Source organism: Mixophyes fleayi, chromosome 8, assembly GCF_038048845.1.
Source record: "Mixophyes fleayi isolate aMixFle1 chromosome 8, aMixFle1.hap1, whole genome shotgun sequence".
NCBI classification, from domain to species: domain Eukaryota; kingdom Metazoa; phylum Chordata; class Amphibia; order Anura; family Limnodynastidae; genus Mixophyes; species Mixophyes fleayi.
Window position 1 is genome coordinate 78246 of NC_134409.1, and position 24677 is coordinate 102922.

General features: G+C 43.0%; 1 protein-coding gene across 1 annotated transcript; it reads left to right on the forward strand.

Moving 5' to 3' along the window:
• The first annotated feature begins 1705 nt into the window (after positions 1-1705).
• Positions 1706-23982, forward strand: LOC142098774 (voltage-gated potassium channel KCNC1-like). The gene is made up of 3 exons (XM_075181542.1): positions 1706-2071; positions 13956-14474; positions 22746-23982. The coding sequence occupies exons 2-3, from the start codon at positions 13983-13985 to the stop codon at positions 23556-23558; spliced, it is 1305 nt and encodes a 434-aa protein (XP_075037643.1). The 5' UTR covers positions 1706-2071; positions 13956-13982; the 3' UTR covers positions 23559-23982.
• The last annotated feature ends 695 nt before the right edge of the window (positions 23983-24677 follow it).

A 24677-nucleotide genomic window follows, 5' to 3' on the forward strand; every position in this document is an offset into this window, starting at 1 on the left:
AGAGACACAGGGGAGAGAGGGAGAGATAAGGATAGGGGAAGGGGAATGAAGGGGAAGAGGTAGAAGAAAAGGTAGGAAATTAAGTGGGAGACTGGAAGGCTTTAAGAAAAAGGTGGGTTTTTAGAGCCCGTTTGAAACTGGACAGATTAGGGGAAGTTCTGATGGAGGGAGGGAGCTTGTTCCAGTGGAGGGGGGCAGCGCGAGCAAAGTCTTGGATACGCGCATGGGAGGAGGTGATCAGGGGGGGAAGAGAGGCGACGGTCATTGGCAGATCGGAGAGGGCGGGATGGAGCATGAATAGAGAGGAGGGAGGAGATGTGGGGTGCTGTGGAGTTGGCGAGGGTCTTGTATGTAAGAGTGAGGAGCTTGAAGAGGATTCGGTAGGGGAAGGGGAGCCAATGAAGGGATAGGTAGAGGGGGGAGACAGACGAGGAGCGGCGAGAAAGGAAGATAAGCCTAGAGGCTGCGTTGAGGACAGATCGAAGGGGAGCGAGATGAGAGTGGGGGAGGCCAGTAAGGAGGAGGTTGCAGTAGTCCAAACGGGAAATGATCAGAAAGTGAATAAGACATTTTGTGGCATCTTGGGAGAGGAAGGGCCGGATGCGAGCGATGTTACGCAGCTGGAAGCGGCATGATTTAGCAAGAGAGAGAATGTGGGGGCCAAAGGAGAGAGAGAGGAGTCGAGGATGACACAGAGGCAGCGAAGTTGGGGGACAGAGGAGATAGAGGTGTTGTCGACAGTGATAGAGAGATCAGAAGGGGGCGAGGTGTGAGAGGGAGGAAAGACTATGAGTTCGGTTTTGGCAAGGTTAAGTTTGAGGAATCGAGAGGACATCCAGGAGGAGATGGCAGAGAGGCAGGCAGACACCCTAGAGAGGAGGGAGGGAGAGAGATCAGGAGAGGAGAGGTATAGTGTCGTCAGCGTAGAGGTGGTAGTTGAGGCCGTAGGAGCTGATGAGTTCAGGATAGACATACACACACTGACAGAATTGGGAGACAGACTCACTGACAGGATAGACATACACACACTGACAAAATTGGGGGAGAGACTCACTGACAGGATAGACATACACACACTGACAAAATTGGGAGACAAACACACTGACAGGATAGACAGACAATGACAGGACTGGGAGACTAACGGGATTGAGAGATCAACAGACTGACAGGACAGACAAATTGACAGTATTGGGAGACTGACATGATTGGGAGACAGACTGACAGGATTGAGAGACAGACTCGCTTAAAGGACAGACACACTGACAGGACAGATAGACTCACTGGCAGGACAGACAGACCCAAAAAATAACTTTTAATAGAAGGGAAGAAAGACACATAGAGCAGTAAATCTCCTGTTTGGTTAAGTGCAAAGGGGAATCTGACATTGTCCTCTCCTCTACACCAATGGAGAATGACAACGAGATTTTCTGCTCTTCTAAATGAAGGATTTCCCTATTTAAACTGGGTCATAAGTGGTCAATTGACTCCCCCAATATTATTGCTAAATGAATTCCTGCAAAAGCAGAGTCAGTAAGTGTCCTGGTTCTTTCTTCCTTATTGTGGCCACATTGAGGATTCTTGAGGCCGCCTTCATCGCATGTGCTCTTATTACAGACAGTTAACCTTGAGGTCTAACTCAAATCCTTGTAGAGGAAGTATCTTGGAGAATTGTCTTGGAGCCGGCAGCTCCCTGAACTGTATCCTCCCTGGCTGGTATCCTGTTGTTTTCCTGTAACCTATGGAAATACCTTAAACCTCCAACCTCTCTCTTTATGTCTAAAAAACTAAGACTCCATTCTACCCTCCTGCTCTCTAAATGGAACCTATCTCTCTGCTGTGGTCACAGCTTCTAGGATTGTTACCCAATTAGTCTGAGACCTCATCTGCGTGCAGTGTCACAATCTCCCTTTATCTTTTTTGGCACAGACTAGAGCTACAAGTAGAAAACATACTAATCAGGGACTCTTAGTTCTGACATTTGTGGAGGAGGTCATCCCTCCTGCTTCCTGTAATATTGGCTCCTCTGCAACACTCCGTTTCTTTACACAGAGGCTGTACTGCGGGCTGAGAGGTAAGACGCTCATCTTACTGGGAGGGCGCATGTCCCTGTAATATACACATTCATATAGATACATCCAACTTTTATTTTGTATCCAGCGCTCATGTTTGTTTTATCCAGCACTAAACTAAGTTCATTTTATCTAAGCATAGTAACTGTCCAATCTATCTGGACTGTCTAGAAAATCATGTGATGTATATGTTATAAATACATGTTTTTAAGTTAATGTTATGAATGTATGTTATAACCAAATGAACTTTGGCTGTGATTTATTAAAAAAAATGTCATATTTCAACTATGATATTTGTTAGTTTAGTTGGGGTCCACAGAAAAGCTTTCTAGGGCCACAGATATATACATGTCTGTATATTCCCCATAGTCAGTAGATAAGGAAGGTGTTTATATTGGCTATTTACGTACCAGGACGTTTCTGCTCCAATTAGACTGGTGCACAAATTAGTTACGCAGTTACAATAACAGATAGTTGTGTATTACTATCACTGATAAGGTTCATTTAATTTCCTGTTACAATTTATAATAATACACATTATATTACATGTTGAATCTCAAAGTTTTCAGGTGTTCAGTGGATAAAGACTCATAAAAATGGACAGTTTACAAATAAACGTATATTTCAGTTGTGACTTTAAAACTTACATATGGGGTTAAATTGTAAATTTGCTCTGAAGGAAAATCCAGATGTCTGTGTGGAGAATGAGTGCAAATACTTGAAATTACAAGCAGATGTTACTGGGCTGTGTGTACAATGTAAGAGGCAGGAGAGATTGTTACGCAACACTCTGTATATCTGTAAACAGAAAATCCCTCACATCATCTGCATTCTATTGTTACTCAAAAACATGTTCTTCTGTTAAAACATCAATCATGCCTCCTATGTTTTATATTTTCCCTGTAACATGCACATAAACACCCATAAAATTACGTGTGGATAGAACATGGGAAAATTATTTTTAATAAATCAATTCAAACAAAAAGAACAGATTAAACTCTAACCGTAATTCAAGTAATTATGTAATTTATGACCCAAAATATTCACACAAAATAGTGTATTTCAGCTCATATGCCAAGTCATCTCAAGATGACACCACATTTATGGCATATGTACACGCACATACACAGAACCAGAGAATAAATGCAATAAAACTTTGTAAACATTTGTTTTCATAGGGAAAACCGTATTGACTATTAAGCTTCATATAATAAAGCAGATATACCCTTCCTTCTCGTGTACGCATGGACGTACCAAACACAAAAGCTTATAATATATGCACGATCAATGCAGAAAGCACCCAGCAGCTTCAGAGGGGAAATCGCAATCAGCCAATTACAAGCAGTCAGCTGGTGCTGGTGATCGTCTTCATATACACCAGCACGATCATAAAAGGCATAAGCAAACAGGGGGGGGGGAGTCCTAGTGCCCGGAAACCCCCTCCAAGCCTGGGGCACTGTATAATTGAGGTGGCTGGACCCTGCCCCCACTTCACACGGCTCTGCTTGAAAAGGGAAAGCTGTGTGCATCTTAACAGTAGTGCATGCAGCATTGCCCATGTAAATTTTAGGGATAGGAAGAGTTGGAGAGCAGCCAAGCACTGTCTAATATTATAACCACGCCCCCATGCATGCTGGTCACGCCCACTGGTGGCGTGCTGTGGAAAACTCCCTGTACAAATTCTGCGTTTGCCCCTGAAAGGCGTATCTGCATCTGCGTTCAGGCCTTTATCGAGCCTGCTCCCATGAGTGACTGTGCAGTCTTTCTGTCAGTCTAAGCATCATGCACTAGGTTGACAGACAGGGAGCTGAGTCAGACAAGAGTAGAGACTGAGACAATGTTTATAGTTTTCTAAGCCTAATATGAGGATTTGTGCACCTCCTGGGCGGATTACTCAACACCCCAATTAGATGATTTTTCTGTTTCGAGTGTGTCTACCTAGGCTTTCTTTTGAAGTTATGAACTCCCTTGAGGCCTCTATCACTGTAGAAGAAATTGAGGCGGCCATAGCAAGGCCTTGGGGGTGGACGGGTTGCCCATGGAGCTGTACAAAAAGTTTGGTACCTTCTTTGTCCCTACATTAATGGAGCAATATAATAACTTTTACGAAGCTTCCGCTCTACCACCCTCCATGTTGGAAGCAGTAATAGTGGTCATCCCCAAGCCGGGCAAGGACCCATTGATGCCTGAATCCAATAGGCCCATCTCCCTTTTGACAGACATAAAAATCTTAGCTAAAATACTTTCTATGAGACTGATCCACCCAGACCAGATGGGGTTTATGCCGGGGAAGTCCACGGTCATCAACCATCGCCAACTCTATACCCATTTGCAAATGCCCGGCAGTCACAGGAATATGGCAGTGATAGTATCCCTAGATGCAGCCAAAGTATTTGACTCTGTAGAATGGGAGTATCTTTGGGCCATCATGAATAGATTTGGTATAGGCCCCAAGTTTTTGTCCTGCTGAAGCTGCTGTATTTGGCCCCAATGGCCAGAGTCAATGTGAATGGTCATACTTCTTCCCCATTTGCGCTGAGTAGAGGCACGAGGCAGGGATGTCCCCTCTCGCCGGCCCTGTTCGCCATAGCGATAGAGCCCCTGGCATATATGATAAGGGCGCATCCTGGAATCTGTGGGCTCAGGGCTGGGGTTGGGGTAGACAAAGTCATGCTTTATGCCGACGACATGCTCTTTTTTCTACATGATTCTGGGTCATCCCTAGCCACTCTGATGTATTTGGTAGAGGAGTTTGGTGGCTTCTCTGGCCAGAAGATAAACTGGGCCAAATCTAGTATTTTTCCCATCAGTGGGGAGGTCCCGGAGAGCGTTGCTGGATCCATCTGACTCTAATTGCCCAAAATGGGGAGGATGCTCTGCTAACTTCTGGCATCTGCTCTGAGGCTGCCCTGTGGTAGGGGACTTTTGGTCACGGGTAGTGGATTGTATTCAAAACACAGGAATAGATATACCACTATTGTACCCCAAGACTTGCATATTTGGAGTAGGTGTTAGTTATTGTTGGAAAGGTCGGAGACCAGATATGTCCTTAACCTTTTCGCTCTACTTAAGGTTGCAATCACCAGAGTATGGAAGGTACAAGAGGGGCCAGACTAAGGGGCTTGGTTGGCTTCGGTAAATGCTGCAGCGGGAGATGAAAGATTTACTTTCAGCTCGAGGTACCATGCCAAAATATTACAAAATGTAGTCAAGATGGGCGAAACCGAGGTATGCAATTAGTTCTCTGGCTACAGACTTTGCTTCTGTATAAAATGTAATTTAGGCCCTGGCTGTATTGTTATTTCTCTTGTTTTGTTTCTGTTTTTATGTTTAAAAAACTCAATAAAAATATCTGATTTAAAAAAAAAATAATATATATATCTTCTGAAAATCACTCTGCGCTTGCCCAGAACAGACAGATACGGCTGTGAAACAGAGAGATACAGTGGTGTACACAGGCAAAGGGCGTGTGAAAGTAAGCGCGAGTGGCACTTACGACAGGCTACGACTTTGGGAGGGAAAAGGGGCGTGTGATTGGTGGAAACTCCTAAGAAATACACAAAGTGGGCGTTTACCTGCAAACACGTCACTCATACTCTGACACAAGCAGAAATTCACAGTAAAGTTTGCACCAGCTCAGGGTCTAGTCTAAGTCCAGCGCTGAATAAACCCAGCTGGACACTCATCGTGTAATGCCAGAGCTGACCATACACCTGCATACACTTCTCACATTATAAACCATTATAGAAGACTTATTTGTTTATTTAAAATAATTGTTTTAAATATTGGTGTGTGTGTGTGTTTTTTTTAAATAATAATAATAAATGAAAGTATTTTATCCCTGGTGCACTACAGGTTCCATCGGGTAGCACTAGTACTACAAGCACACGCATACACACACGCATATATATGGCTGTAAGGCCATGTTGGGACCTACAGTGTCACAAACAAACATATAATACAACACAGACACAAGTGTAAGCATCATTTTTAATGCCATAGATGACGCACATATTATTGGTCACTACATGAAGGGTCTGTCATCTATAATACATTGTGTGATTCACATAAAACCAAAACCCTGGTAGATGAGACAAAATCAGCTCCCCTGCAAAGTAAGCTTCTTGTAAATACAGTATTTATAATATTTAAAATGTATATTACTATACATTAGTCTACACTGAAATAAATAAATAGTTGAGTTACATAGTTGAGTGTAGTTGTGTTGTGTTTATTTTATAATAAATAGCCTTTAGTTTACTTTTCAAGAGAGTTATTAGGTAAATACCACATTCTGTATATATATTGCAAGTAACCTCAAAGCTACTTATTGAAAAATAAACTCAACTCAATGCAGCTCAACTCTGCTAAATGGTTTGATTTTGTGATCGGACGCAGGAGCGCACCGCGTCAATTATACGTGATGTAAACGGCTTACGTACTAATTCATCTTCCTACGTATCTTGACATCCGTTCCTTGATGAATTTGGGAGTGCGCATGTCATACATACGTGTGTAGAGTATGTAGCGTGAGATGCGCTCAGAATAGGCCCTAGTGGATCAGGCCCAATGTGATTTTACTGTCTGTCTTAGTTGCACACTGTTGTTCTATGATAGTGTCACACATACGTGTATTATTTATAAGAGGATGCCGTGTCAGTGATCAGTATCCATCGGTACTTACACCTGCCCTGTAGCCCTGTAGCTGGTGCACATGATATGGATGAAACAAGTGCACTTACCACAAACCCAGGACTTGAATCGGCTGCATCTGCATCAGACGCCCTCACTGTACGTGGCCTATGTTAGTCGCCCCTCCCTTCCCCCGTTCCACCTCTTAAGTCATAGTCATGTCAGTGCATGTGGACACGAACTGTGCTTATTGGTGTAATGTCCATCTCTGGGCCTGCACACAGCTAGTACACGCAGGATACGCTATGTAAATGACCATACGTCCAAACATGAATCAGCCCGAAAATATGTTTATCGCATAAGACATAGTGGATTTTGATAAGAAAATCTACATCATATCTATTCAAGAACGTGACTTTCACCTTCTAATAATGTATTCACACCTCACTTACTATTAATCACCAAGTTCTACACACAGCATTATTTTGTGTTTCCCTTTTTCTTTTGAACTAAGGGAAGAATGTAACATTTAAGATATTTTAGTAATTCTGTAAATCTCACTCTGGTGCACTATATTAATCTAATATTTTCCAAATTAGGTACACACTGTTTAATTTTAGTCTTTATACTTTCTCTGTCCCTTTCTTTAGAGCCACCCCATATAAAACCAATAGTGTCTATTTAGCACAAAGTCCTTTATATGTGTCTGGAAAAATATATATATTGTTATAGCAGATCACCAATATAAATGATTTCTCGGGCGGGGTTAATAATCTACCAATTTTAGGAAGAAAATAAAAGACAGCTCTTCTGGGAGTCTCATTAAATCTCAATTCATTGTCTATCGTGTAAATTGCACTTAGTAACAACTCTACATGTACTTTGGGTGGATTATCATTGTCATTGTCATTAAGAACTTATATGTTCTGGCTCCTGATACTCTGTATCCATCTGACAATACCACAGTCTTTATCTATGGGGAGAATGATAGTCGTATTATTATTATCACTTCTCTCTCTCTTTATGGAATGTCTGAATTATATCGGAGGTGTAGGTGGAAACATGATAGATGGGATTTAATAAATGTATAATGTTTATTCATTGGTTATTTCATTGCTACTTCTTTTCTAATGGGTACATTTTGGAGTTGTGTGTAGGTGTAAGATGCTGCCCAGTTTCTGGACTAGACAATGAATCATATTCATTTTTCATTTGTTCTCTAATATGTCTGATATATCTTTTCCTCTTTTTGACCTTTAGTTCTCTTAAATGTATTGTAGCTATCCAAGCTTTGGATGGCTCTAATTTATTTTTTTAGATTAAAAATGTAATTTTCTGTTGCAATTAAATGTATATTTTGTCCATTATGAATTGTACAAATTGCAGAGAAAATGATTTCAATGTATGTGGGTCGGACAAATCAGAGGGCAATTTTCTTAATGCCAATCGTATATTGGCCATGTTATTCCCATTGTGATAAGTGGCTATTTCTCAATAATGCTTCGCTTCCTTTATCATCAAATGTTCTATTAGTCAGGAGATCATCACTACGTTAATTAGTAGTGTTCTTTGTAATTAATTAATTTTGAAATAGAACTGTTGATCTCATGATCTTCTTGATCTCTTAAAATTACACTTCTTAGCATTAAATTGTAGCCTTAAAAATATCAAATTATTTCCAATAATAAGGACTTTGCTCCACTTTTATAAACTTGTCTAAGAAATATACATAAAAGAAAATAGTCAAATAAAGTTGTGGCTGGATCACTTATAAATAACTTATGGTATAAATTTATTTAAAGGAAATAGCGCAGGGCGCTTATTTATATAATTGCAAATGTACTTATTTTTGATACTGTGTGTATTTTGGTATAGGAAATATCTTGTTTGGGGTTTTGTAAGGTTGCTAGAGGAAATCTCCAATTAGGCATATGTGGGGAGGGAGTCTGTTTGCTGATAGCAGGAAATGCTAACGAAGTCTTTTGAAGTGAAGTGTCAAATGCTTGCTCTGGCCTGAAGGCCCGGCAGGGAGCCGTTACCTGTATCCTGGTTAAAGTGAAATTAAATCACTGATCAATGTGATTTAGGATATCACAGATTACTGCAAATTTTGTAAAGTATAAATTGCATTTAAATCCATGTTTGGGGAAACATAACTCAGACTTCAGGGGGCTGGCTTACCCCCTGCGAGGCTGTGTCCAAAACTGTATAAAACAGCACTGGTTTGTACTGAAATGTATCATTCTTGTTTCTCCTGACCTCTTGATCACTGGTGCCTTAAACTAGTGTTAATTGTCCTTATCAGGGCACTTGAGCAAATAAACATCACTTGCTTCAAGATCTGCTTGACAACTTCTTCCACGCTGAAATCCCTGTGACCGACAGGTCCCAAATATATGAGATAATCAAGATAAAGTGATGCCAGGCACATGCCTACAGGGGTCTGTATCCCCAAATATTGCAGATGAGAAACTATTAAGGAGAAGGAAGTGTTTCTCTTACACCTCAGCTTGATATTTAATCCTTTATATTTAGTAATAGACACAATCAAATAATTATACTTTAATAAACATCAATTAAAGTAAAACCTATATTATAGTATAAAGCCAAAATGAGATATTTAATTAAATATGTTAATCATATCAGTCTAAGCATTGAATTCTTTGTCACACATGGCACCAGCTAACCTCTCATTCTGGCTGCTCTGAACTGAGCATGCACACACCTGGGGGTAATGTATCAAGCTGAGAGTTTTCTGGCTGGTCTTTTCAAAACTCCCTACATTCACTTGATTGGCTAAGTACCTGCCAGCTCTGTCTATTTAAAGCACCTGCCTCCTTACTATGGTTGCCAGATCTTCAGGTATCCTCACCTGTTAGGACGTCTCCTCCTCTGGCTCCTGTTTATTGCTTCCACCTCGTTGTACTCTGGATTCAGCAACCATGCTGCAGTCTATAGCTCTCCTCTGTATACCTGAATCACCTCCACAGTCAAGTCACTGACGCTACTCTGCAGATCATTGCACCTCTCCTCTGATCCTGCTCCAGGGCGTCCAGCTCATCAGGACCCCGATGCATCAGCATCCTGCAGACTGTTGCTCTCTGCTATAATCCTGAACTTCCACTTACCTGTTGGACCTGCCTCCAGCACTCTGACATATCCTTACAACCAATATATCCTGATCCTCCATCTAGTCTCGCTCATTGCCCCTTAGGGGACCGCGACCTGCGGTTAAAGAGCTGCTAAGCCCATATTCCCTTGCGGGGATCCCTGGTGAAAACTTCTCTTTCCGTTAGACTCCGCACCTCTCTGGGGGGAGTATCCACCTGAACAGACTTCAAGGCCCATCCTGACTCTGATTTTGTGATACTTTAGAATGATGACGTCCATATTGTAATTGAATATGTAGGCACCAAAACTGGCGTAGGAGGAGAAATTGCTCCTTTTAGAAACATGGAAGTCCCAGTCGTTTAGAGGAGATCTGTTCGGGGAATTTAAATACAAAATATTATTTTTGTAGAACAGATTGCCAAATGTGTTCAATGGCACTCTCCTACAAATGTGAAAGTCTGGATACAATCAGAGATCATTTCCTCTCTTGCTCTCTCCTACATTCCCTGAAAAACACCAGCACTCTCAGTATACTGAATATCATCCCAATCTCTCATTCTATCTCTCAGGGGGATTGTAATAAGATACACTCCTTGGCTTCCTGTCTTTCAGCCTTGGTTCCAACTTGGGATAACCCCTATTCCTTCTCATGAAACTATCCTCAACCTCTCCACCTTTGTTTTTGCCCTGATATCCAAACTAGGATTGCCATTCCTGCCAAAGTCTTCTATCAATACCTTCACCTGTAACACCGCAGCATGAACATGAAGCTAACCAACAGACTCCTCTGCCTAAGACATGCAATCTCTACTGTGTGTTTCCGATCTCAGTTCTTCTACTAAAGACTATGATGTGTATGATTTGGAGGATATTTGGGACAATGTTACCAGTAGTTCAATCCCTGTCAGAATCGAAGACAACACTTACAACACCCCCTTCCCCCCCACTTCCCAGGCTACATAAAATATATTTCGGCACCTCTGGTGAGCAGTGAATGACCACATCCTCCTGCAGCTCCTGCATCAGAGTCGATACATTTTAAGGTGCGTTCCTTGCTGTGATGAATGACGCAGGGCCGGTTCCACAGTTCGAATATCAGATCTTATATTATACTTTTAATGGGAAGCATTGTGCACCTTCTGGCTGCACTTAGATAAAGAACATTCTTGCCCACCTTTCCTAATGTAAAACAAATCTTCAAGCAAAGTGTCGCATGTAGTAAATACAGTCCCAAAGACCCCTTATGCTAATGATTTATTTAAACCATAAATGAGGTTGAAATAAAGAGTATTTTACGGAAAAAAATAGAACATTTTAATTAAATGAAAAGGATGGTTTACATTTTAGCACATTGAATGTCTTCATATTTTTCCGCACTAGTCCACTATTGTAACGTCAACTCCACACGCGTAAGGGTCATTAGTTTATGAATAAGTTGCAGATAACCCCTATATGCTTGTACCTGTTATAGATCGCGGCGGCCGCAGACACCGCCGCGACTCTCCTATGGCTTCTGATGACGTCCCGGCGATTGCTACGGCAACCGGGACGTCACTTCCGGTTTCCACGTCCCGGTTGCCTGGGCAACAACCGGGACGCTACAGGCTCCCTGGCGTGGCGCCCGGCCAGCTGGCCAATAGGCGGGCGTACACGCGCAGGGTCACTTAGGCGGTAGCCAATCATGGCTATCTGGAGGTTCAGGAGACAGTGTCTTTTGGTGGTATGTTTTGCAGCTGAACTACATCGCTATTGATCACCTGGTAATCAGCTGTTAGGTCACGCCTCTGGACACTTCTAGGGCTCTTCCCTGATTGGCTACCTGGACTATTTAAGGCAATGAGGACTGAGCCTCATTGCCGGTTATAGCGTCCTGTCCGCAGTTCTGCTGCCTGCTTGTTCTCACTCTGCTTGGTTATTATTACCTTTTGATTGACCTCCCGTGTATGACCTTTGCTTGTTCCTGGACCACTGAACCTACGCTTCTGACCCCGACCATTTGCCTGAAAACCGAATTCTGCTCCTCCGCTAGTGCACCTGACCTTTCACTTGTCCCTGGATTTTGAACCTGTGCTTGTGACCTCTGACCTTGGTTTTCCTGGCCGCTACTGTCTGCCAATCACTCCACTCCTGGGTTCTCCTTAAGTCAGTATACGTTACTCGACCCTCTGTCGGCCCGCGGCCAAGTCTGTCCCCACCACTAGGGGCTCCAGCGAACACCGGGCCTTCAGGGCAGACCCCGAGTTTCATTGTAGTGGCTTGGGAGTTCCTAACAGTAACCAGAGGATCCCAAGTATTAAAGATTGGCACCGGCCGACCAGGGGTGCGGAGTCTAATCTAGTTCCCCCAATGTCACAAAGAACTTCTGCAAGGTGCAGTGAACTCACAGGTCGCTGTCCTCTGGCCTGCCGATAGATGTAACACTGGTACAATTCAGGAGACAGTAGCGAAGTTAAGTAAGTCAGGAACTGGTACAGAGGCTGCCAACGTAGTGCAAAATCAGGAGGCAGGTAGGAGACTGCTAAAGTGTCAGAGCGAGTTTTAAACACTGAAGGGGATTTGAATTTCCCGCCTCTAAATGCGATCACATGATGCCGACACCCAGAAGTGTTGGCCGGCCACGCTGACAGTAGGAGAGACAGTGCTGGAACAAGGAAAAAGTAAGATCGTGACATTAGTAACATTAGAGCTCAAAGTCTGGAACAGCGACCTCTCAAACAAAATCACACAGGTCAAATGGGCTGTACTGATGACCCCCGCTTCATTGCCCCACTGATCACCTCTTCCCACTCCAGCCTTCAGGACTTGCTCCTCGCAGCACCACACTTGAGGAATGATCTCCCATGCCCTATCCGGTTAACCTCTACTCTCCAAGGCTTCAAGCGTGCCCTTAAAGCTCAATTCTTTATTCAAACCTATCAGCCCACCTACCAACTCCGGCTATCACCTTCACACCCCCACATAGTGTCTCCCCTTCCTTGTAGGATGTAAGCTCTCAGGAACAGGGCCTCTATCCTCGTGTTCTCCTTCTACTATTGCATCACCTCTTGCACCCTCCCAGGTCTACATCATGTGAGATATTACCGTCACTCTCTCTGTCCTGTAAAATACCAAGCAATCAGTTCATTTTAGGATGCCTGTTATTGTATTATTTTTTTTTTAATGTAAATAACATGTACAGCGCTGTGGAACTTTTGTGGTGCCTTATAAATGAAAGATAATAATAATGACATTGTTGGGGTATCGGGGTTCACCGATACTTCTATCAAGTCCCTGCAATGTCGGTCAGATCTTCCTTGATTTTCAGTCGACTGGTGAACAGAAAAGCACCCAACACCTGTATGATATAATGCTGAACAACTTTTATTCTGTTTCAATTTGAGACCGCTTCAGCGTCTGTATTTATACATATAAGTCTAGGGGTATAGATGCAGAACAACCAAATATAAGACGGTAGATTATGAAAGTAAGTCAATCAACAATTATATATATTGCAGTTTTCCATCAAAGTTCAAACAAATCTTTCTTCTTTCTGCGTTATCTCTTTCCAGGTTTTCTGCCAATATTCTTGTGCTGTCCCAGCTTTGAGTCCTTGGGTCTTATCTGTAAGGAATATACAGATGTGCATCCTTGAGCTGTTTCTGCTCACGGGGAACATCCTGTTATGTGGCTTCATAACCGTGAACAATTCTTCTTCAAAACTGAACATAATATCTGCTGATTTCTATTAAGGTTATAGCATAACATATTAGTTTCTAAAGCTTAATACATGATAGATAACAAATCAATAATCATACAAATTTACCCTTACAACATTAATTGGGATGCACTATAAATGCAGATCATGTTCGGATTACTGTACATCAGCAGCACAAACTGAATAAAATAGACTGTATCTCGTATTAATATGCTTTTCTGTAGTTATATGTTATATATATCATTCATAAGAGATTTTGACATGAATATACAGTATATTAAGACCATTATTATATTGTATTTAAATGAAAGTTAATAAGGTTACATTTAATTTATATTTAGAAGGTTTATAAGTAGTTATTTGCCTTTTGTGGTTTGGATTTGTAGCACTAAGTATATTATTTGTTCATTTTTATATGTATACTCAAAACGAATTGATGTTTATTGCAGGTAGAATTGGAGGCGTTACTTAGAGGCATGGACCCTTCATCCAGACGTGTGGTGATTAATGTTGGAGGTGTCAGATTTGAGACCTATGCCAGCACTTTGCAGTCTCTCCCTGGTACTAAACTAGCCAACCTTTCCGAACAAACACCATGTAACGTGAATGATTATGACCCTCAGCGCAATGAGTTCTTCTTCGATCGTAACCCCAAGGTGTTTGGGTACATACTGGACTACTATCGTACAAAGCACCTGCACTGCCCGGACAACATGTGTAAGTCGGTGATCATGGAGGAACTGAGCTTCTGGGAGGTGAGCAGAAGCCATCTCTCTCATTGCTGCTGGCTGAAGATGAACAACAAGTCCAGAGACCTAGAAGACTTTATCTCCTGGGATGATTCCATACAGAACGATCAGCAGCAACTTCTCTGTAATCCAAGCAGGGTAGATTACAGCTGGAGAGGACGCTGGCAGCCCAAAGTCTGGTCCCTCTTTGAGAAACCCTACTCTTCTCTGGCTTCCATGGTAAATGTGTTTTCTATTTTGTATGTGTGATGAGCGGTTGTCTTATCTGACACAGCTCCAGGAAAAGAACCAGATCTAGAAAAGGGTGTAAAGATATTGGGCCTGATTCATTGAGGAAAGTAAAGCAAAAAATGAGTAACTGTAAACCTTGGCAAAACCATGTAACAATGCAAGGGGTGCAAATTAGTTTAAAATATTGCATATATTGAAAATACTGGCTGTTTTTTCATGTAACATACGAATATTTCATAGCTTTATATTTTATATTGAAATGTAAAGTTGATCTAGGACATGCCCTACCCCAGCTATCAATCTGTCCTCACATTTTAAATATTCCTCCCCCTCCAATGCAACATAGTTTTGCCAAGGTACAAAGTTACTCTTATTTTGCTTTAATGAATCAGGCCCATTGTATGTAATCTGCTATTTAAGACACTATCTTCTGACTATACGTTTACACAGTTTTCCAGGGTAATGAGATAAATTGTATGTTAGGTGTCTCCACACAAATAATAAAACAGATAAGAAAGGTACAGCAGCTTCTCTAGCTTTATTATTAATTACTGAATTATTTATCCAGTACTCTTCCCTCCTATTGTCTGCCACCCTTGTTTATTCCACAAGTGACCTTTGTACTAGCTCTGTCCCTCTCTAGTTTCACCTCCATTGATGATATCAGTACCGTGCGGCCCCTTCCCCAGTATTTCCCAACCAGCACACCTCACTCTCCACCAATCCCAGACACCATAACTGCTATATTCCTAATCTGATAGCGGATTTATGGTGCAGAATATCTGTCATCTTTGTACCTCCTCTACTCTCCGCTGCAGCTGATCACCACATATATGTTCATATGCAGCCAGTAAGGAGAGAAGATGTGGGAGGTGGAGGTATACTGAGCACTAGGAGGTATACTGAGCACTAGGAGGTATACTGAGCACTAGGAGGTATACTGAGCACTAGGGAGGTATACTGAGCACTAGGAGGTATACTGAGCACTAGGAGGTATACTAAGCACTAGGAGGTATACTGAGCACTAGGGAGGTATACTGACACTGTGGTAAACTGAGCACTAGGAGGTATACTGAGCACTAGGGAGGTATACTGAGCACTAGGAGGTATACTGAGCACTAGGAGGTATACTGAGCACTAGGGAGGTATACTGAGCACTAGGAGGTATACTGAGCACTAGGGAGGTATACTGAGCACTAGGGAAGTATACTGAGCACTAGAAGGTATACTGAGCACTAGGAGGTATACTGAGCACTAGGGAAGTATACTGAGCACTAGAAGGTATACTGAGCACTAGGAGGTATACTGAGCACTAGGGAGGTATACTGAGCACTAGGAGGTATACTGAGCACTAGGGAGGTATACTGAGCACTAGGAGGTATACTGAGCACTAGGGAGGTATACTAAGCACTAGGAGGTATACCGAGCACTAGGGAGGTATACTAAGCACTAGGAGGTATACTGAGCACTAGGAGGTATACTAAGCACTAGGAGGTATACTAAGCACTAGGAGGTATACTGAGCACTAGGGAGGTATACTGAGCACTAGGGAGGTATACTGAGCACTAGGAGGTATACTGAGCACTAGGAGGTATACTAAGCACTAGGAGGTATACTGAGCACTAGGGAGGTATATTGAGCACTAGGAGGTATACTGAGCACTAGGAGGTATACTGAGCACTAGGGAGGTATACTGAGCACTAGGAGGTATACTGAGCACTAGGGAGGTATACTGAGCACTAGGAGGTATACTGAGCACTAGGAGGTATACTAAGCACTAGGAGGTATACTGAGCACTAGGAGGTATACTGACACTGTGGTATACCGAGCACTAGGGAGGTATACTGAGCACTAGGAGGTATACTGAGCACTAGGGAGGTATACTGACACTGTGGTATACTGAGCACTAGGAGGTATACTGAGCACTAGGGAGGTATACTGAGCACTAGGAGGTATACTGAGCACTAGGGAAGTATACTGAGCACTAGAAGGTATACTGAGCACTAGGAGGTATACTGAGCACTAGGGAGGTACACTGAGCACTAGGAGGTATACTGAGCACTAGGGAGGTACACTGAGCACTAGGAGGTATACTGAGCACTAGGGAGGTATACTGAGCACTAGGAGGTATACTAAGCACTAGGAGGTATACTAAGCACTAGGAGGTATACTGAGCACTAGGAGGTATACTGAGCACTAGGAGGTATACTGAGCACTAGGAGGTATACTGAGCACTAGGAGGTATACTGAGCACTAGGGAGGTATACTGAGCACTAGGAGGTATACTGAGCACTAGGGAGGTACACTGAGCACTAGGAGGTATACTGAGCACTAGGGAGGTATACTGAGCACTAGGAGGTATACTAAGCACTAGAAGGTATACTGAGCACTAGGAGGTATACTGAGCACTAGGGAGGTATACTGAGCACTAGGGAGGTATACTGACACTGTGGTAAACTGAGCACTAGGAGGTATACTGAGCACTAGGGAGGTATACTGAGCACTAGGGAGGTATACTGAGCACTAGGAGGTATACTGACACTGTGGTATACCGAGCACTAGGAGGTATACTGAGCACTAGGGAGGTATACTGAGCACTAGGGAGGTATACTGAGCACTAGGAGGTATACTGAGCACTAGGGAAGTATACTGAGCACTAGGAGTTATACTAAGCACTAGGGAGGTATACTGAGCACTAGGGAGGTATACTGAGCATTAGGGAGGTATACTGAGCACTAGGGAGGTATACTAAGCACTAGGGAGGTATACTGAGCACTAGGGAGGTATACTGAGCATTAGGGAGGTATACTGAGCACTAGGGAGGTATACTAAGCACTAGGAGGTATACTGAGCACTAGGGAGGTATACTGACACTGTGGTAAACTGAGCACTAGGAGGTATACTGAGCACTAGGGAGGTATACTGACACTGTGGTATACCGAGCACTAGGAGGTATACTGAGCACTAGGGAGGTATACTAAGCACTAGGAGGTATACTGAGCACTAGGAGGTATACTGAGCACTAGGAGGTATACTGACACTGTGGTATACTGAGCACTAGGAGGTATACTGAGCACTAGGGAGGTATACTGAGCACTAGGAGGTATACTGAGCACTAGAAGGTATACTGAGCACTAGGAGGTATACTAAGCACTAGGAGGTATACTGAGCACTAGAAGGTATACTAAGCACTAGGAGGTATACTGAGCACTAGGAGGTATACTGAGCACTAGGGAGGTATACTGAGCACTAGGAGGTATACTGAGCACTAGGGAGGTATACTGAGCACTAGGAGGTATACTGAGCACTAGGGAAGTATACTGAGCACTAGGAGTTATACTAAGCACTAGGGAGGTATACTGAGCACTAGGGAGGTATACTGAGCATTAGGGAGGTATACTGAGCACTAGGGAGGTATACTGACACTGTGGTATACTGAGCACTAGGAGGTATACTGAGCACTAGGGAGGTATACTGAGCACTAGGAGGTATACTGAGCACTAGGGAGGTATACTGAGCACTAGGAGGTATACTGAGCACTAGGGAAGTATACTGAGCACTAGGAGTTATACTAAGCACTAGGGAGGTATACTGAGCACTAGGGAGGTATACTGAGCATTAGGGAGGTATACTGAGCACTAGGGAGGTATACTAAGCACTAGGAGGTATACTGAGCACTAGGGAGGTATACTGACACTGTGGTATACTGAGCACTAGGAGGTATACTGAGCACTAGGGAGGTATACTGAGCACTAGGAGGTATACTGAGCACTAGGGAAGTATACTGAGCACTAGAAGGTATACTAAGCACTAGGAGGTATACCGAGCACTAGGGAGGTATACTAAGCACTAGGAGGTATACTGAGCACTAGGGAGTTATACTAAGCACTAGGGAGGTATACTGAGCACTAGGGAGGTATACTGAGCACTAGGAGGTATACTGAGCACTAGGGAGGTATACTGACACTGTGGTATACCGAGCACTAGGAGGTATACTGAGCACTAGGGAGGTATACTGAGCACTAGGGAGTTATACTAAGCACTAGGGAGGTATACTGAGCACTAGGGAGGTATACTAAGCACTAGGGAGTTATACCGAGCACTAGGAGGTATACTGAGCACTAGGGAGGTATACTGAGCACTAGGGAGTTATACTAAGCACTAGGGAGGTATACTGAGCACTAGGGAGGTATACTAAGCACTAGGGAGGTATACTGAGCACTAGGGAGGTATACTAAGCACTAGGAGGTATACTGAGCACTAGGGAGGTATACTGAGCACTAGGGAGGTATACTGAGCACTAGGGAGGTATACTGACACTGTGGTATACTGAGCACTAGGAGGTATACTGAGCACTAGGGAGGTATACTGAGCACTAGGAGGTATACTGAGCACTAGGGAGGTATACTGACACTGTGGTAAACTGAGCACTAGGAGGTATACTGAGCACTAGGGAGGTATACTGAGCACTAGGAGGTATACTGAGCACTAGGGAAGTATACTGAGCACTAGAAGGTATACTAAGCACTAGGAGGTATACTGAGCACTAGAAGGTATACTAAGCACTAGGAGGTATACCGAGCACTAGGGAGGTATACTAAGCACTAGGAGGTATACTGAGCACTAGGAGGTATACTAAGCACTAGGAGGTATACTAAGCACTAGGAGGTATACTGAGCACTAGGGAGGTATACTGAGCACTAGGGAGGTATACTGAGCACTAGGAGGTATACTGAGCACTAGGAGGTATACTGAGCACTAGGGAGGTATACTGAGCACTAGGAGGTATACTGAGCACTAGGAGGTATACTGACACTGTGGTAAACTGAGCACTAGGAGGTATACTGAGCACTAGGGAGGTATACTGAGCACTAGGAGGTATACTGAGCACTAGGGAAGTATACTGAGCACTAGAAGGTATACTAAGCACTAGGAGGTATACTGAGCACTAGAAGGTATACTAAGCACTAGGAGGTATACCGAGCACTAGGGAGGTATACTAAGCACTAGGAGGTATACTGAGCACTAGGAGGTATACTAAGCACTAGGAGGTATACTAAGCACTAGGAGGTATACTGAGCACTAGGGAGGTATACTGAGCACTAGGGAGGTATACTGAGCACTAGGGAGGTATACTGAGCACTAGGAGGTATACTGAGCACTAGGGAGGTATACTGAGCACTAGGAGGTATACTGAGCACTAGGAGGTATACTGAGCACTAGGAGGTATACTGACACTGTGGTATACTGAGCACTAGGGAGGTATACTGAGCACTAGGGAGGTATACTGAGCACTAGGAGGTATACTGAGCACTAGGGAGGTATACTGAGCACTAGGAGGTATACTAAGCACTAGGAGGTATACTGAGCACTAGGGAGGTATACTGAGCACTAGGGAGGTATACTGAGCACTAGGAGGTATACTGAGCACTAGGGAGGTATACTGAGCACTAGGAGGTATACTGAGCACTAGGAGGTATACTGAGCACTAGGGAGGTATACTGAGCACTAGGAGGTATACTGAGCACTAGGGAGGTATACTGACACTGTGGTATACTGAGCACTAGGGAGGTATACTGACACTGTGGTATACTGAGCACTAGGGAGGTATACTGAGCACTAGGGAGGTATACTGAGCACTAGGGAGGTATACTGAGCACTAGGGAGGTATACTGAGCACTAGGGAGGTATACTGACACTGTGGTATACTGAGCACTAGGGAGGTATACTGAGCACTAGGGAGGTATACTGAGCACTAGGGAGGTATACTGAGCACTAGGGAGGTATACTGACACTGTGGTATACTGAGCACTAGGGAGGTATACTGAGCACTAGGGAGGTATACTGAGCACTAGGAGGTATACTGAGCACTAGGGAGGTATACTGAGCACTAGGAGGTATACTGAGCACTAGGGAGGTATACTGAGCACTAGGAGGTATACTGAGCACTAGGAGGTATACTGAGCACTAGGGAGGTATACTGAGCACTAGGAGGTATACTGAGCACTAGGGAGGTATACTGAGCACTAGGAGGTATACTGAGCACTAGGAGGTATACTGAGCACTAGGGAGGTATACTGAGCACTAGGAGGTATACTGAGCACTAGGAGGTATACTGAGCACTAGGGAGGTATACTGAGCACTAGGAGGTATACTGAGCACTAGGAGGTATACTGAGCACTAGGGAGGTATACTGAGCACTAGGAGGTATACTGAGCACTAGGAGGTATACTGAGCACTAGGGAGGTATACTGAGCACTAGGAGGTATACTGAGCACTAGGGAGGTATACTGACACTGTGGTATACTGAGCACTAGGGAGGTATACTGAGCACTAGGGAGGTATACTGAGCACTAGGGAGGTATACTGACACTGTGGTATACTGAGCACTAGGGAGGTATACTGAGCACTAGGGAGGTATACTGAGCACTAGGGAGGTATACTGAGCACTAGGGAGGTATACTGACACTGTGGTATACTGAGCACTAGGGAGGTATACTGAGCACTAGGGAGGTATACTGAGCACTAGGGAGGTATACTGAGCACTAGGGAGGTATACTGACACTGTGGTATACCGAGCACTAGGGAGGTATACTGACACTGTGGTAAACTGAGCACTAGGAGGTATACTGAGCACTAGGGGACTGTTCATCATCATCATGATTTATTTATATAGCGCCACTAATTCCGCAGCGCTGTACAGAGAACTCATTCACATCAGTCCCTGCCCCATTGGAGCTTACAGTCTAAATTCCCTAATATACACAGACACACACAGACAGACAGAGAGGGGGACAGACAGACAGATAGCAGCCAATTAATTTTAATAGCAGCCAATTAACCTACCACTAGGCCACTGTGCTGCCCACTGTTGTATACTGGACCCCATCTACAAACTACTCATCCACGGAGCAAAAGTCATCTATGGTGTCACCATGAAGCTAGACTTCTGCCATGGGGCTTATAGGTTTGTGAAAGAAGATGGTGTCATTTGTAAGAAGATTTCCCCCTCTGAAGGCAGGATATGGAGTGAGGGTGTTTCTTGCAGAGTATGGGCTACACCCAGGGCCGGTGCTGGCATGTCTGCCACCCCCTCGCCTTGCTTACCCCGCTTACCGCGTTCCGCCAACCCTGGGCGCATCTAGTTTTGTGGAGCAGTGCAAGAAATGTGATGTGGGTGAGTGAGATTATTGAAAGAGATAAAGGGGTGCAGAGTGTGCACTTACCCTCGCAGTGAGCTCCACTCCCGAGAATTACATGAATTCTGGTTTCTGCACAAACTCAAAGTTCCTCTGTGATTGGATGTGTATCTCAGCAGCACTTGGCCTGATAAGTGCTTTTCTAGGCACAATTTGCACAATAACAAAAGAAAGTGCCACAAATAACTAAAATCGTCACTTTTAGCCAGAAATTAGGCTAATACAGTAGTTTTTTAGAAAAAAAAACAAATGATAGGAGGTTGGACTTGCGTGATGCAGCGGAGACCAAGGGTTAAATGTATCAAGCTGAGAGTTTTCCGGAGGGTTTGAAAAGTGGAGATGTTGCCTATAGCAATAAATCAGATTCTAGCTGTCAGTTTGTAGAATGTACTAAATAAATGATAACTAAGGGCCTGATTCATTAAGGATCTTAACTTGAGAAACTTCTTATTTCAGTCTCCTGGACAAAACCATGTTACAATGCAAGGGTGCAAATTAGTATTCTGGTTTGCACATAAGTTAAATACTGACTGTTTTTTCATGTAGCAGGAGACTGAAATAAGAAGTTTCTCAAGTTAAGATCCTTAATGAATCAGGCACTAGATTCTCAAACTGGTTTCTAAAACCCGACGGAAAAAATCTCATCTTGATACATTTAACCCCAGGAATGTATCTCCATGTGCGCTGGTTAGACCATCGCATCCAGCACAGAGGTCAGTTGAGTGACATTACATTGACTAAGGCAGCCGGGACTGAGGGGTGAGCGGAGTGAGATTGAGCTTTACTAGGACTCGGAAGCAGCAGGTTACATAGATGCCGTCCCCCTCACAACCTGTCATCAGGAAGGCTCAGTAAAGTCATTATAATAATGTGTGCACTGCCTGCTGCTGCTATAAGTGGGATCTATAATGAATCAATATGAGGCAGCTTAGGAAGAACAGAAGGTTCCAAACACAAAACGGTAAATAAATTATCCAAACGTAATAGCACAATACATTTCAATCGACACAACAATACAATAGATTACCTTTAAAATAAACTTTTCTTCCTCTCATTCCAGAGTGTCGCAGCCATCTCTCTACTCTTTATCATTGGAGCTATAGTCATCTTCTTTGAGGAGACCAAGCAACATTTTGCCTATATGCTGAACCAAACCCAGCCCTCGGAAGATGACACTTATCATTCGTTCCTACAAGAACTGGACTATCAGAAGGTTTCCTACTTGCTCTATCTAGAGCTTGTTTCTGTTTTGTGGTTCACATTTGAGTTTTGCATACGACTCTTTTTCTGCCCAGACAAAAAAGAGTTTTTGAAGAGTCCGCTGAACTGGGCAGATTTTCTCTCGTTATTCCCAGTGTTTATTGAGCTGATGGCAAAAGGACAGACGCAGCGAATGGACATTGTCTGGAATATCTTGGGCTTTATCCGCTCAGTATATATCATCAAGCTCGTTCGCCTCCTTATGCTGATGGAAGGAAGCCTTGTGCTGAAGGTCCTTACCGGTACCCTATGGGCGATCTCACGCGAGATCTTCATTCTTCTGCTGGTCTTAGTTTTGGAAACACTTTTTTTTGCTACTTTGGCGTTCTACGCGGAGTGGTCTAGTCTGGAGCCCTATCAGCAGAGACATGATCTCTTCGGAGATATCTACACCTGCTGCTGGTGGGCCCTCATTACATTAACCACTGTGGGGTACGGTGACATCATCCCCATGACCACATCTGGACGCATTGTATCCAGTCTAGCTGCTATATGCGGCATTCTTACCATTATTTTACCAATCCCTATTCTCATGATTAAGTTTCAACATTATTACGCCATTGCCCTAGCCAAGGAAAAGCTGAAACTCCACAGAAACAGTGACCAGTTATAGGATCCCTGAACTATATAACCGATTGAACGCAGAAATATTATTTATCATGTGTGTCTCCTTATTATATAAACAGTGTAGGATGGCTCTGTCTGTTACCAGATTGTCAGATAACTGGTGTCACTTTGTACAACTACCGTGGCACAAAATCTGTAAGTTCTATAGTGATCAACGTGTGTTAGGGTGAGGAGCGGGATCTTCCATGGAAATCTATAGGTATGTTATGGGTCATATTGTATCTATCGTCCGCGCTCTTAGCTCCACCCACTGTATATTAACCCTTCCCTGCATGTCGATCTACCCAGGAGTATACCTATAGACTTAGCGGATCATGTAACTGCTGTGGGGCCCTCATTCATTTTCTGTACCATATAGAGAATGAGGATAAAATGTAGCTGTGGCGACTACATCGTCATTACAGTTTTGGGTAATATTTTGGTTTGCAGCAGATCTCCGTATGGTGACCTTAGAATTGGATTTTGCCTTTCCCAATATTTGTACCTACAAATAACTAATTAACTATTCATATAAATAAATAACACATTTACTGATATACTGTATAGCTCTATATTAAAGCAGCATATAACTGTTTTAGTGTTTTGTCATTTCCACTATTTCATAGTGGAGGAAATATGGCTGCTTTTATTTAGCAAAATGATAAAGTGCTTTCTGGGATTTTTAGCTATAAAACAGTATTTTGATTGCGAAAACAAGTCTGTCTGAAACGTTTCTATAATTTTATTTTTTTCTACACACAAAAAACCATCTTATTATTATTATTGACTGTATTTAATGATCATTTTATACTTACAGTTTCCTGATATATTTGTGCCACTTTTGTGATTTTAAAATTATTATTAACATTAGTATTATTGGTTGATTAGAGAAGTCGAATTACAAAGAGAATACATTAAAGAATAGTAAATAATACATTTATGATGATTGCATAGCATAAAAAACTTTATTCCCATTTAAAAAACAGAAACATGCACCAATATGTTTGTGTTTGGGAATTCAATTCCAATCTAAATACGTTAAGTTGTAAACTTTAAGTCCATTTCACATAAAACTTCACTTTATGAATTTAGCTCATTTTATTTGCAGGATTATGTAATCTCTTGT

Excerpts from the sequence above, each read along its gene's own strand:
- LOC142098774 (XM_075181542.1), top strand. The coding sequence starts at position 13,983 with ATGGACCCTTCATCCAGACGTGTGGTGATTAATGTTGGAGGTGTCAGA. Across the intron at positions 14,475-22,745 it reads ACTCTTCTCTGGCTTCCATG|AGTGTCGCAGCCATCTCTCT; the intron begins GTAAATGTGTTT and ends CTCTCATTCCAG.